At 35.5% G+C, this 12,214-nt stretch overlaps 1 protein-coding gene and 1 pseudogene across 5 annotated transcripts in view; both read right to left on the minus strand.

Annotated features, from left to right (window-relative positions):
* Positions 1-12,214, minus strand: part of Fchsd2 (FCH and double SH3 domains 2) — a 274,587-nt gene that overhangs the window by 112,943 nt on the left and 149,430 nt on the right. For all 5 annotated transcript variants that reach the window (XM_078046647.1, XM_005323168.4, XM_021725065.3 and 2 more), the window contains 2 exons: positions 10,326-10,380; positions 9,380-9,508 (listed from right to left, as the gene is read on the minus strand). In XM_078046647.1, the coding sequence (XP_077902773.1) occupies positions 9,380-9,508; positions 10,326-10,380 (184 nt within the window). The remainder of the gene's footprint in view (positions 1-9,379; positions 9,509-10,325; positions 10,381-12,214) is intronic.
* LOC101969951 (S-formylglutathione hydrolase pseudogene) lies at positions 643-1,924 on the minus strand (annotated as a pseudogene).

Consider the following 12,214-nt stretch of genomic DNA (forward strand, 5'->3'; position numbering starts at 1 on the left):
AATTTACATTTTTAAAAGATTAATTGGTAAACTCTAGAATGAAGATCATCTAGATAAAACTTAAAATTTTACAAGAAATTTGTTAGTTGGAATATCCTTTTTTAGAACATTTGTTTCCAAACTATATTTCAAGGAACTGTAGTATTCAGCACAACACCTCAGGAACCACAGAAAGAAGTAAGGGAAGTGGCACAGGCAGGTGAGAGGAGTGGGAAACACACACAAAGAGGAATGCACTCTCAAGCTTTACAAACAAATAGCTTTCCCCTTCATCTGCTTTATGTATAAAGATTCCATATACGAGTCTGAAAATATTTGACTCCTAAAAATATTTTAAAACAACTGTTTTTGAAGTTTGATAAGACTGGCAAAAGACTCTCTTTGTGTCACAGGGAGCCAAGCTTAATATGATCAATATAGCAGGAAAAGGATCTACTGTGTCATATTCCATAAGCCCCTGGAGAGCTGCTCCAGAGAATCATAACCTTCTTATTTGTGGCTCACTGATGGCATGGATCATATCCAATTCATTTTTGTATCATCAAGCGCCTATCACCAAGTAAAAAGTCAAATGCAGAGTTGAGTGGTTACTACACAGAAACCTAAAATATATATTATCTGGCCCTTTATAGAAAATGTTTTCCAACTTCTGTTCTATTATAAGGTATAAATAAAGGTCTAGAGTACAAGTGAAAATGGAATTACTCCTGAAATAACAGAATGTAATTATAGCTCAAGAAAAATGGTCAGTAGGGTTGATAGTGGACAGAAGAAGTCACAATGGAAGAAAAACAAGTAAAAACTAAGCTCCAGAGCACTGTTGTCCAGTAGCGCTCTGAGACAATGAAAATACATCTGCACAGTCCAATATGGTAGTCACTAGCCACATGGGTTTCTGAACACTTTAACTATGGCTACTGTGACAATAAAAAGAATTTTAAAATTTATTCTTTTTTTCAGATTTTATATATTTATTCAGGAGATTCAAGTGTAGAATGAAGTTCTTTTGGCACCATGAAATCCAATGTTTCAAAATATTTTTCCTCAGCAATTCTGTAACTTTTATAATCCTGAAGAGATTCTCTTATCAGAAGTTTTCATGCATTCAGGTATTTTGCATAATGATTGATTATAAAGGTTACAATGGAGTAGTAGCTATGATCATAGCCCTCCTATCATCTACAAACAATAGAAATTTTCTTTTCTATATAGGCAGCTATGAACTTATCAGGGAGTAAATGTCCATCTAGAAGAAACTGGTCATTTTTCCCTTGTCCAACTGAGAACTTGGACAGGACTTCACAAGATGGGTTGCATCATATTCCTTTCCTTTATTTTGATCTGTTCCCAAATATTTACTAAAGGTTTTTGTGCTCCATGGACACAGCACTGGGTTGCAAACTGGAGCAAATGCTGACACAGTTTTGTATTTTCCAGGATTTTTCAAAGGACAAATTAGAGCTCCTTGACCTCCCATAAAGTGGCCAGAAATAGACATCCACTGGGGGTCCACTGAAAAACTGGTATTTATGAGTTGGGAAGCTTCTTCATTACCTAAGAGTACATTCTATAGTTACTTTTCCAAGAATCTTCAGTGATATTCACATAAAACCCAGCCATCAGTGCGGATACCCCATCTCTCCATCTTCTCCTTTAGTATTACAGCTATGAGGGCTGGTATCTGGGAGCAAATGATAAGGCTGTGTTCTGAGGCAGCCTGATAATAATGAGATTTTGATATAAAATTGTTCTGTGCAAATTAAACCAGGCAACCAATGTAGTACAGGGCACTTTCCACTTTCTGCCTTTGGTGGTAAGTAGACAGAAAATTTCATTTTGCAGTTCAGATCAACACTGTCATGTTCAAAATGTTCTGCAATACCCCAAAGCACTTGTTGCTGGAAATCTGTTTCAATGCCATTCTTCTCCTATTCAACTATTACTTGCTGTGTGTGTGTGTGTGTGTGTGTGTGTGTGTGTGTGTGTGTGTGTGTCTGTCTGTCCACAGCAAAGGGCAGATGATCCTTTGGTAGTGATAGCTGTAGAGATGGCAGGACTGAAGAGGCAAATGCCAAGAGACAGTAGGGCCTCAAAACAGCCACCTGGCCTCGTCCACACTTGGGCCTGCCCCCTCAACCTAATCCCACAGCTTCACCCTCCTTGGGCCCAAAATTTATTCATTTTTAACTAACTTACATAGTCACAATGTACCTAAGGACTGCCATATTGGACATTACAGTTTGTAAGCCCTGGAAGCTAGATTGAGAGTACTCATCACCTGAACCCTAGGATGGGGTGATTACTGGTGGAAACCATGGGGAGAGTAGGGAGGAAATGAACTGCTTCTAATTTAGAAAAGTTTCTGTCACAGATGGATAAAGCATAATAAATATGGATAACATTAAGGACAAGATTGCAGACAGATTTAAGAACTGTATAGTATTAGCAGAAACTGGGTAAATGATTATTCTCCCTAAGAAAAGGGACTTTCAAAAAGGATGTAAAACAAGAGAAGCAGAAAGCCAAGTTTGAAATCTGGGGACTTCCATGCTAATTCATTAAGTGAAAAAGTATTACTAGATGAAAGAGAAGTATACCAGCTAGAGATGGCAGAGATACCAGAAAAGCCAGAACTCAAAATAAAAAAGATGAGAGCTATACAATCTAAATATGAATGAGGAAGACTTTTTGGAATAATTAATGCTTAGCTAGAAAAGCCAGAAAAGGGACTTGAGCACCAATAATATTTTTCTCTTTATTGACTACTCCCCCCAAAAAGAGTCTGCAAAAGATATGCCAAATTATCATATTTTCTAGATATTATATGTCAGATAAAGTTTTTAATTACTTTGCCCAATTATCAACTAGTCCAGACATGTTTAACTTTCAATGAGAACAAAAAACATTTGTCTAGAAATAAGCTCCCAATATTATTAAGCTTTTAAAGTCTTTCATTAGATTGATTAATGCTATCTTTTCTACTCTTATTTTTCTTCATCCAAACCACAAAGAAAATATTGTATGAACTCTTAAAAAAAGAAAAATATTTTACAAGATCATGTTATTCAAAAGAACATTTAAGGAACAACTATCTCATTTTCCAGCAGCCAGTTAAGTTGCTCTCTATAGATCTGATTAAACTGGTTATCTCAGGTACATGGTTTAGCAATAGATTTTTATTTATTTTAGTTTGAAGTTAAAAAAAAAACACTAGCCTGACAATATACAGACACAAAGCAATATATATTTAGTATCTGTTCTAATCAATACTTGCTTAAGGAATAAAAAGTATGCCTTGGGGAAGCTGTCCAAATATTTATATTTAGATAGAGGCATGATCATCATTTTAAGAATAATTAGAACAGGAGGGATGTGCAATGTTCAACAAATAATTTTATTCTATAATTCTCTCAGAATTCATGATATTCACTATATACTACTGCTTATTATATTATTTTTTACTAACAAGGAATGGTATGGGGGTAAGAAAACACCAGAGTGTCTAGGAAAGAACACCGAGACCTTAAGTCCTGGCTATAATATAATAACTGGATGTCACTGAGTCTCTGAGGTTGATCTGTTAAATAAGTTTAATAAATAAATTTATTAGGAAATATATTATAAAAACTAAATAAATAATGGTTTTTAAAGCACCTGTAGTATCTTATAATGCTAGGCACCTAAATAGTTGCTCCATTCTCACTCCCAAAGTATAGGTAAATGGGAGACGAGGTACTCATCATGTAGTCATAGATCTAAATAAACTGTAACTATACTAAGTGCTACAAAGATGAGATAAACCATTTTCATGGTTGGGAGGAGTAACCAGGTCAGGGAAGTGTTCTTCAGAAAACAACCCAAGGAAAGAGATCTGAAGAAGTGACTTCAGAAGACAGCACAGGGAGGGTGTGTATATTGGGCAGGGGGGTAGGGTGAAGTGGGAGTGGGGTGGGGTGAGGGGAGGGGGGGTGAGGTGGGTGAAGGGGGGTGAAGGGGGTGTGAGGGGGTGGGGTGGGGTTTGACAAGTTCAAGAGGAACCAGCTAAGAATATCAATACTGGGGTTTCCCCCATAAATGGTCTACCAGATTACCTACAGTGAAGCTCCAATTTGACAAATCCTACCTCAAACTAAGACAGATACCATATAAGCATATACAAGCAGAAGTAACTTGAAAGTTAACTGTATTACTGATAGCACTGGAGTTAAAAAAGTCAATATATAGTCATATTCCTTAGAAATTTTGTATAAAAAAGGAAGATTTAGGGAACAAAAAGGAATAATTAGACAATAAAACAATTTTTAAAAAAGTTAAACGTTCAATAAAATAGTTGAAGAATTCTCTCAGGAATAGAGCATAATAACAAAAATGGAAAATGAGAGAGAAAAGAAATTTTTAAAACCAGACCAGGAGACTCAACATATTAATAGAAGGAGCTCCAGAAAGAGAAAAACAAAAGGAAGAAGTAATCCAAGAAATCCAAGGGTATACTAAGAATAGTCCATAATTTCTAAAAACGAAAAGCAAAAAATGAAATCGGATACAAGAATCCAAGAACCAGGATGGCTCTGAGTTCTCAAGCCATATAGGAAACAGGAAAACAATGGATTATGGATTCCGACATTTGCAAAAACAGTTTTCAACCTTTAACTGTATACCCAACTATAAGCACAGAATAATGACGTTTTCATTGATACAGTACCTCAAAAAAGCTTACTTTCTATACCTTTTTCAAGAAGGTACTAAGAAAAAAGAAGACATATGATACAAAAAGCTGAAGATCCAGAGAGGAGACAGCAAAAGGAGATCTCAGGACAACTTGCCAGCATCAGACAGAGGGCAACTAGTGGCGTGTAACTCCAAGACAGACATGATGAGGTATCATCACCAAGATCCCAACAATTGTCAATATAGCAGCAGAATTTAAGAACTATATGGAGAAAATAGAATAATCAATTGTTTTGGTGCCTAAGAGGGCAGAAGGAGATGAAATATGTTCCAAAGCCAAGACCAAAGATCAGCTTTGCAATAGAAAAAACTCTTGTACTTAAGTCTTCAATACAAAATCCTCTGCTTCTAAACTGTCCATATAATTTTAAAAAAGATTCTAACTAGGGCATTATCACCTTAACATCTACTCAGAACAATAAGCATTTCTAAATAAGGTACCCTAAAACTGTGGTCAATTCAGTGATGGAAGCCAATAGAGTGATGGATGGGAGTTTTCCAATACTGCAGATCCACAGAATTAGCCTGAGGAAGAAATAAGTTAGTCACACTACATTTTTAAGGATCTTCTGCCTCTATATTAAATCAATACTCTAAAATGTTCCATGAAACGAAAAATTAGAAGCATAATCTACCTAATGCTGATTAAAAACAAGCATGGGGACTTCAAAGGAAGTTCAAGAACACCTAATAATCTGACAGTTGGTCAGGTTTATTAACTTTCTCTTTGTTTTTGGCAGAGCACAGGTCCCCCAAATAAGGTATTTTTTTCTGGTTTATTGAAGGACATCTTCTTTTGGTGTAGATTCAATTTTGAAAACATAGGATTTGGGTTAGAGATATAGGTCGGTAGTAAAGCACTTACCTAGCATGCATGGGACCATGGGTTTGATTCCCTATACCACAAAACAAAATGGGTTGTTTGTTTACTTAAGTGGTGCTAGGATTCAACCCAGGGCTTTCTACATTCTTGGTGCACACTCTTATCACTGAAGCTACCCTCAGACTAAGATTTTAGTTTTGCTGCTGTTTAAGCTAATATTAGCTCATTTTAAAATATTCATGGTAGGGGACACCTGTGCCATTATAAAAACTAAATGCTATCGATGAAGAATCAGTCAGTAAAGCAAAACAGAAAGTGAAAAGAAGGCACAGAAATCTATGTCCAAACTGGGTCTTTGATAGGCTGGGTTATTAGAATGACTATCCAAAAATATCTAAGAATATCCTCTTTGTCATCACAAAACCAGATGTCTGTAAGAGTCCAGATCCAGATACCTATATAGTTTTTGGGAAAGCCAAGATTGAAGTTTTACCTCGGCAAGCACATTAACAGCTGCTGAGAAATTCACAGTTCAAGGTGAAGCTTTCTCAAACATTGAAGAAAACACACAGACTCCAACTGGTACAAGAAAAGAGTGAAGACGCAGAGATTAATGAAACAAGTAAGGAAGCTAAGGATACAGAATTGGTCATGTCATAAGCAAATGTGTTAAGAGAAAATGCTGTCTGAGCCCTGGAGAATAACAGTTAAGAATATTATAAGTAAGGAAATGCTACAATAGAATTAACAATGTATATATCTGAAAGCCAGAACCTTTTTCTGGTGTTTCAAAAGGGTAACTACATCTTGGTTTAAAATTTGTACTGTTTCTATCATTTAAAAAGTCATGGCTTCTTTTGGATGAAAAATAAAAACTGGCATTAAGCATATTAAATGTGACAGAGTTTAGCAACTAAATGCTGTCTATGTTTCTAACAACTCTGCTAATGTTTCTAAAGCCTTAAACGGCCTCCACTTACAAATCAATGGAACGTTAGATCCCACCTTTGCCAAGAGACATCTATGAGCCATGGGTAAACTGAGCAGTGGTGGAGCCATTAGGCAGGGAAGCCTGGTATCAGGAACTCCCAGTAGGAATACACTGGTCTGAGAATGCTTAATTACATGCCCCCCTGCCTAAGCTACTGCTCAGGTTCTAACTCAGCTCTGGAGAGGGGAGTGACTCCCTGGAGCCAGACAGCCTCTGGAAGATAGGTGCAGATTGTCAAATACCAAACAACCTGTTTACTGCAAGACCTACCATACCAAGAAGGAAGCACCAAATAAGACTCCTCCCATTAGAACTTTATCCCTGCCCTTGATGTATTCCCCTTTTTCAGTTGACCAGTTCCAGTCCTATAAGACTGGAAGACCCATCAGACGCTCCACTTTTTAAACTCTAACCTTTAGCTCTGTATTTCTTACTGATTACTTCAGACATTTTATTTTCCCAGGTGGCTCACATCTCCTGAGCAGGAACCTGCTTTGTCTGGGTGTAAGACACCTCAATACACCTTAAAGTTTAATGAGTTACTATCTTCATGGTTTTCAGAGATTGGCAGAAATACTAGCTGCTTTTGTGCTAATTGTTTACAAAAAAGTAATGCTTTGCTATCTTGTTTACTATTATCCTAGCATGATCCTACCCTATGTATACTTGTCCAGTTACCCACCAATGGCAACCACGGACCTCTGGACTACCCTGATGCTGAATACCCTCAACTGTCCATGCCCCACCTGATAGAGAATAAAAATTTCAGGTTACTACCCACCAACTTCTTCCTCTCTCAGAAAGAAGCAGTTGGAGATATCTTGTCCATTTTTTTCCACAGAAATGGAAAGTAGAAATTGACAGAAGGAAAATGTAACAGGGGCCCATTTTGTGCTTTGAATATAGCCCTTGCTGCTCTAAAAATAAATATTAACAGGCACAAAAAATCATTATACAGACTGAGCATCTCTAATCCAAAAATCTAAAATCTGAAAGACTTCTGGTCCCAAGCATTTCAGATAAGGGATACTTAATTTGTAGATTATCAGCTTTGATCTAATGGTAGACATATACAGGATATAGGGAATCAAATGCTGTGCAAAGAATCATCTTCAGTAAATGTATTATTTGAAACAATACATTTTCCTAAAGCAGTCATGCTAGAATGAAGGAGAGGCCAATTCTCAGATAAGTCTGAAGCACTATGAAACACCTAATAAGATGCTAAAATATTTAACCTCTATATCCAATACTCTTTGGGAAAAGGCACACAGAGTTCTCATCTGGATATAAAATAATTTCCTGTCTCATTATTCTAACCTATGTTCTAACCAGCAGAAGTTGCAAAAGGACAAATGGCAGAAAAGGGGATTTCAGGCAATAAACAAAAAGGAAAGAAGAAATTAAAAAAAATTTTTTTTGTTTGTTTGAGATGGATACAATACCTTTATTTTGTTTATTTATTTTTATTGAACCCAGTGCCTCACAAGTGTTTGGCAAGCACTCTACCACTGAACTACAATCTCAGGCCCGGAAAGAAGAAATTTTGCAATAAGTTACTTCTTAGTCCAGTTTGACATCCTCCAACATTCCTGCCTTTTGCTAGAGGTCTCAGGAAATGTTCCATCTTTACTTTCAAACAAGGAACTTGTAATTTCTGGATAAAGCTGATCTCTTTTCCTAGAGCCTCTGTAGTAAAAAGACTGCCTGCGCCAGTTGTAACCCCATTTTTAATTGTTGATTTCCTAAAACAAGCAATTTAACTATAGCAATACATGTGTTGAAGAGTCATTAAGAACTATACATTTCAGAGTGGTGTGTTGAAAATATAAGAGAAAGATAGAATAATCCAATGTTTGGGTTCTTAAGAAAACAGGAAAGAAGGAGATGCAATCCAAAGTGGAGTCTGTCTGCCTGCAAGTAGAGGCAGTGGGTTAAAATGGTTTTCTTCTCCTCCCCTTCCCCCTTTCCTTTACTTCTGTGAAGTTTCAAAATAAATACAAAATAAATAAAAACATAGCCTTTGATGAGGAAAGACCAGGATATACAAATTGTAATCCAATCTTCAGTATTTCAGAGTAAAACCCAGAGTAGAAGACATCTTCATATAACCACCAGCATTTTTTGTTTGTTCAACTCAAAAATCATCAAATATTAATGCATAATTTCACCTACTAAAGATAAAATCATGGCACTTGGAAAAAAATCTAAGTTTTTTAAAAACAAAAAATAGCCAAAATTCTGGTTAATAAGTAATTCAGACTTTCTTAAGCAATACACTATAAAAATATAAAACACACCTTTTTATAAAAATATTGTCATACTATATACTTTTTTGTTAAACCTGTTTTTAAAAAACTATTTTGCAGAAAATAACAAATAATAGTACAACCTAACAAAAAATAAAACTATGCTGAAATACCAGCCTTTCTCTGATAATTCAGAAGGTACTTGAAGATTCTATCTAGCTTCAATATTTTACTGAATCTAAAGACCTGAGTCTCAGGAAATAGCTCAGAAGCAGTTTCCCAGCTTAAGAATTATGTCACACTTTATATATCAATCTTGTCTTTTATATATCAATAATCACTATTTAGCAAATATCTTCTATGTCTAAGGAATAATGCAATCCTTTACTGTGAATTGGCTTTAAACATTAAAAATTAATTCCAAATTACTTGAAAACAAAGGTCAGTCACCAATATTGAGCACATTCTAATGAAATAGAAAGTAGCCTTGTTAGTATTCTATATTCAATCCTATGTACATAACACCCAGCTCATGGGTTGTTTGTTTTTAATGAAACAAAATTATCACAGATATTAAAACTGTATTACCTTCATAATGTTAACTAAATCTGTTTGATAGTAGCGATCCTGATGTGCATTTGCTGCTGCTAGTGTAAGAAGATAATCATTCCTTGCGTGGGTAGCTTTGGAATTACACTCAGATCGACGGGCTTTTAACTAAAACATAATAATAAAAGGAAAAAAATCAGTACAAACTGATACTGCATGGAAAAACAGCAATTAATGGCTCCCCACCAAGAGTAAAAATAACAATGTTGAGAAAACATTTACATGTATATAAAAATTATACTTCACTATTAAGAAATGAAATAGTACCTGAAAACATGGGGAGAACATTTTTAAACCTTTGTTATTTATACTTAACATAATTCCAAAGTTTTCTACAGAACTGAAAAATATTTTTTTGAGTTTATTGAGATGGGAAAATAACGGTTCTAAATAAAGGTTCCTTATTTTTGAAGACATGGGTAAATCTGGAGGTTTTAGATACTAGTATTTTAAAAATCAACAATCCAAATGTGTCAGAAGAACTTCCTGTTGGTGGGGAGCCTGGCAACAAACTCTGGTCTCTAAGCTTACTTGACAGGTACTCCAGTTTGAGGGCCCCTCAGAAAAACTCACTTGCACCAGCCCAGAAGACCTGGTCAGAGGTCTAAGTCTGAGTGAAATGATACTACAGCGCTTCTGAAAGCCCCTGAACTTTGTCTCTTGGACTAAGAGTTAAATATACAGACTACGTGAGTTGTAACGCATCCAAACCTACCCCTCAAGTAGTCTTGGGAAGCAAGCTATGTCCAGTGTCCACACCTGGGTGAAAAATCCCATTACTGGGAAGGAAAGTTCCTCACTGGGTTAATGACTTTGAAATGCTTCTCTAAAGTAGAAAAACCCCACTTCCATTCTCAAAAGACCCAAACTTTTAAAATATAAGGTAATGTTTCTCAATTGTGAAATACACCTTTCAAAAACTCACCTTTACACTTGCTTTCTGTAAACTGATTCTTGATTGAAAAAGACTAAGTTTAGACCTATATAAAAATAGAAAAGAATGTTTAATAAAATTATATCATAATAAGATTACTAAATGTTATAATTACTAAAAAAATTAATAACTCTTTTCCAAGACACTGTTCTAAAGTGAATTTACAAATGAAAAGTCAAAAGTGATGCTTATTTGCCTTTATTTATATATTATATATATTAAATATTATAGGAAAATAAAAATACTGGGATTAACATATTTAAAATCCCCTTAAAAAATACAATTTGACCAAGAAAAAAAACCAAAATATATTAGTATATTCTAATAAAAAAGAGTCATCAAACTATGTTATTCCTAGTATCATATAATTCCACACACTTCAGTTCTTTTACAAAAGGTCAGAGAAACCCCAGGGCAACCAACCTGGGGAGACCAAGGCTCTCAGAGCTATGTGTGTCAGGTGGTACAACACCAGAATGCAATCTATAGGCTCTAGAAAGTCCTTCTTTTGTTACTCCCCTCATTAAAAATGATTTGTGTTTGGGTTCTTGCCTGCTTGTGTGCCCCCTCCCTCCTAAAGCTAATCTGAACTTACTAAGAAGGCCCTTAATATTCTCTGTCCTGTAAACTTTTGTTCTATTTAATCTTCTCCCACTCTGGTGTTCTTACCTATCTCCCTTGATGCCTAAGTTTTGGAGGGGAACCATAACTGTCAGTCAGCAGTAGTATGCTGCTTTTACTTAAAGGCTAGAGATAAGTATATAGACAAAGTCAACAAACAGATGCTAAGGAACAAGCAACACTCCCATAGCCATGATTTTTTTGAAGCTGAAATGTTTGTCTTAACTGCAGTGTCATGGTGATTGCCATGGGAGAGTTCAATGCATGCACTGGCAGCTATGCCTCTTAGTATGAAGCAGAGTTGCAGACCATTTGGGACTAGAAGGTGAAGCAACCAATCTGTGCACAGACACTGTGAAGAGGACAGCAAAAGTTGCCTCTTGCATTTCTAACAAGAGAGAAAATATTCAGGGATGAATATACAGTTTCCTAACTCCTCCCCACTGCTTTAAAAAAAAATGGGGTCTAAGATATTTCTGTTATTTCCTGCCTAATTGTATTCCTGTTTTATGGGAATTTTTTGTTTTTATTAATCATATTTCTATTCATTTTGATGTAGGAAAGCTAAGATTACCTATATTAAGATTTGAAAGTACCTGTCAGGGTAAGAAAGACTGTGCTTGAAGCACTGTCATTTCTCCTTTTTTAATAGTCATTATCCAAATAGGCTGACTTACACATGGAATGTCCAACATAAATTATAGATTTAAATTTATGGTGTCTGCTTCATTTACTAATCTGCATACACTTCTTGTATGGTATTTAGGTAGGTATTAACAATAGAATAAAATGTCCTTGAAGATGACAATTTTAAAAAAAGAAGGATTTTAAAAAATCACATACTATACAAATAAGAAACTATACTGTGTACTAGTCTTTACCATCTATCCTTCAAATGTTAATGTTCCTTGGGTCTCCAAATTCAAATTCATATCTCATTGTATATATGACTGCATCCCTATAATTGATGGACATCCTATAACCTTCAGAATTCAATTCTCAGTGCCAAATTCTCACATAAGAACAGATATTTGATCACCTCCCAAATATATCCATGAGAGTGTCTCCCAGGCTCTTCAGAATTTACATATCCAAAATGGAACTTACCATCTCCTTCAGACTAACCCTCTTCCTCCTGTAGTCTCTCCTAATGGGCCTATCATAGCATCCATCAAAACTATATTTACTTCAGTGCTTAGTCCCCTTCCTGATTTTCCTACCTCTGCTTAGAAAAAAACATACTCATTCTTCTCCCAAGA

The sequence above is a fragment of the Ictidomys tridecemlineatus genome, chromosome 4, assembly GCF_052094955.1.
Source record: "Ictidomys tridecemlineatus isolate mIctTri1 chromosome 4, mIctTri1.hap1, whole genome shotgun sequence".
NCBI lineage: Eukaryota > Metazoa > Chordata > Mammalia > Rodentia > Sciuridae > Ictidomys > Ictidomys tridecemlineatus.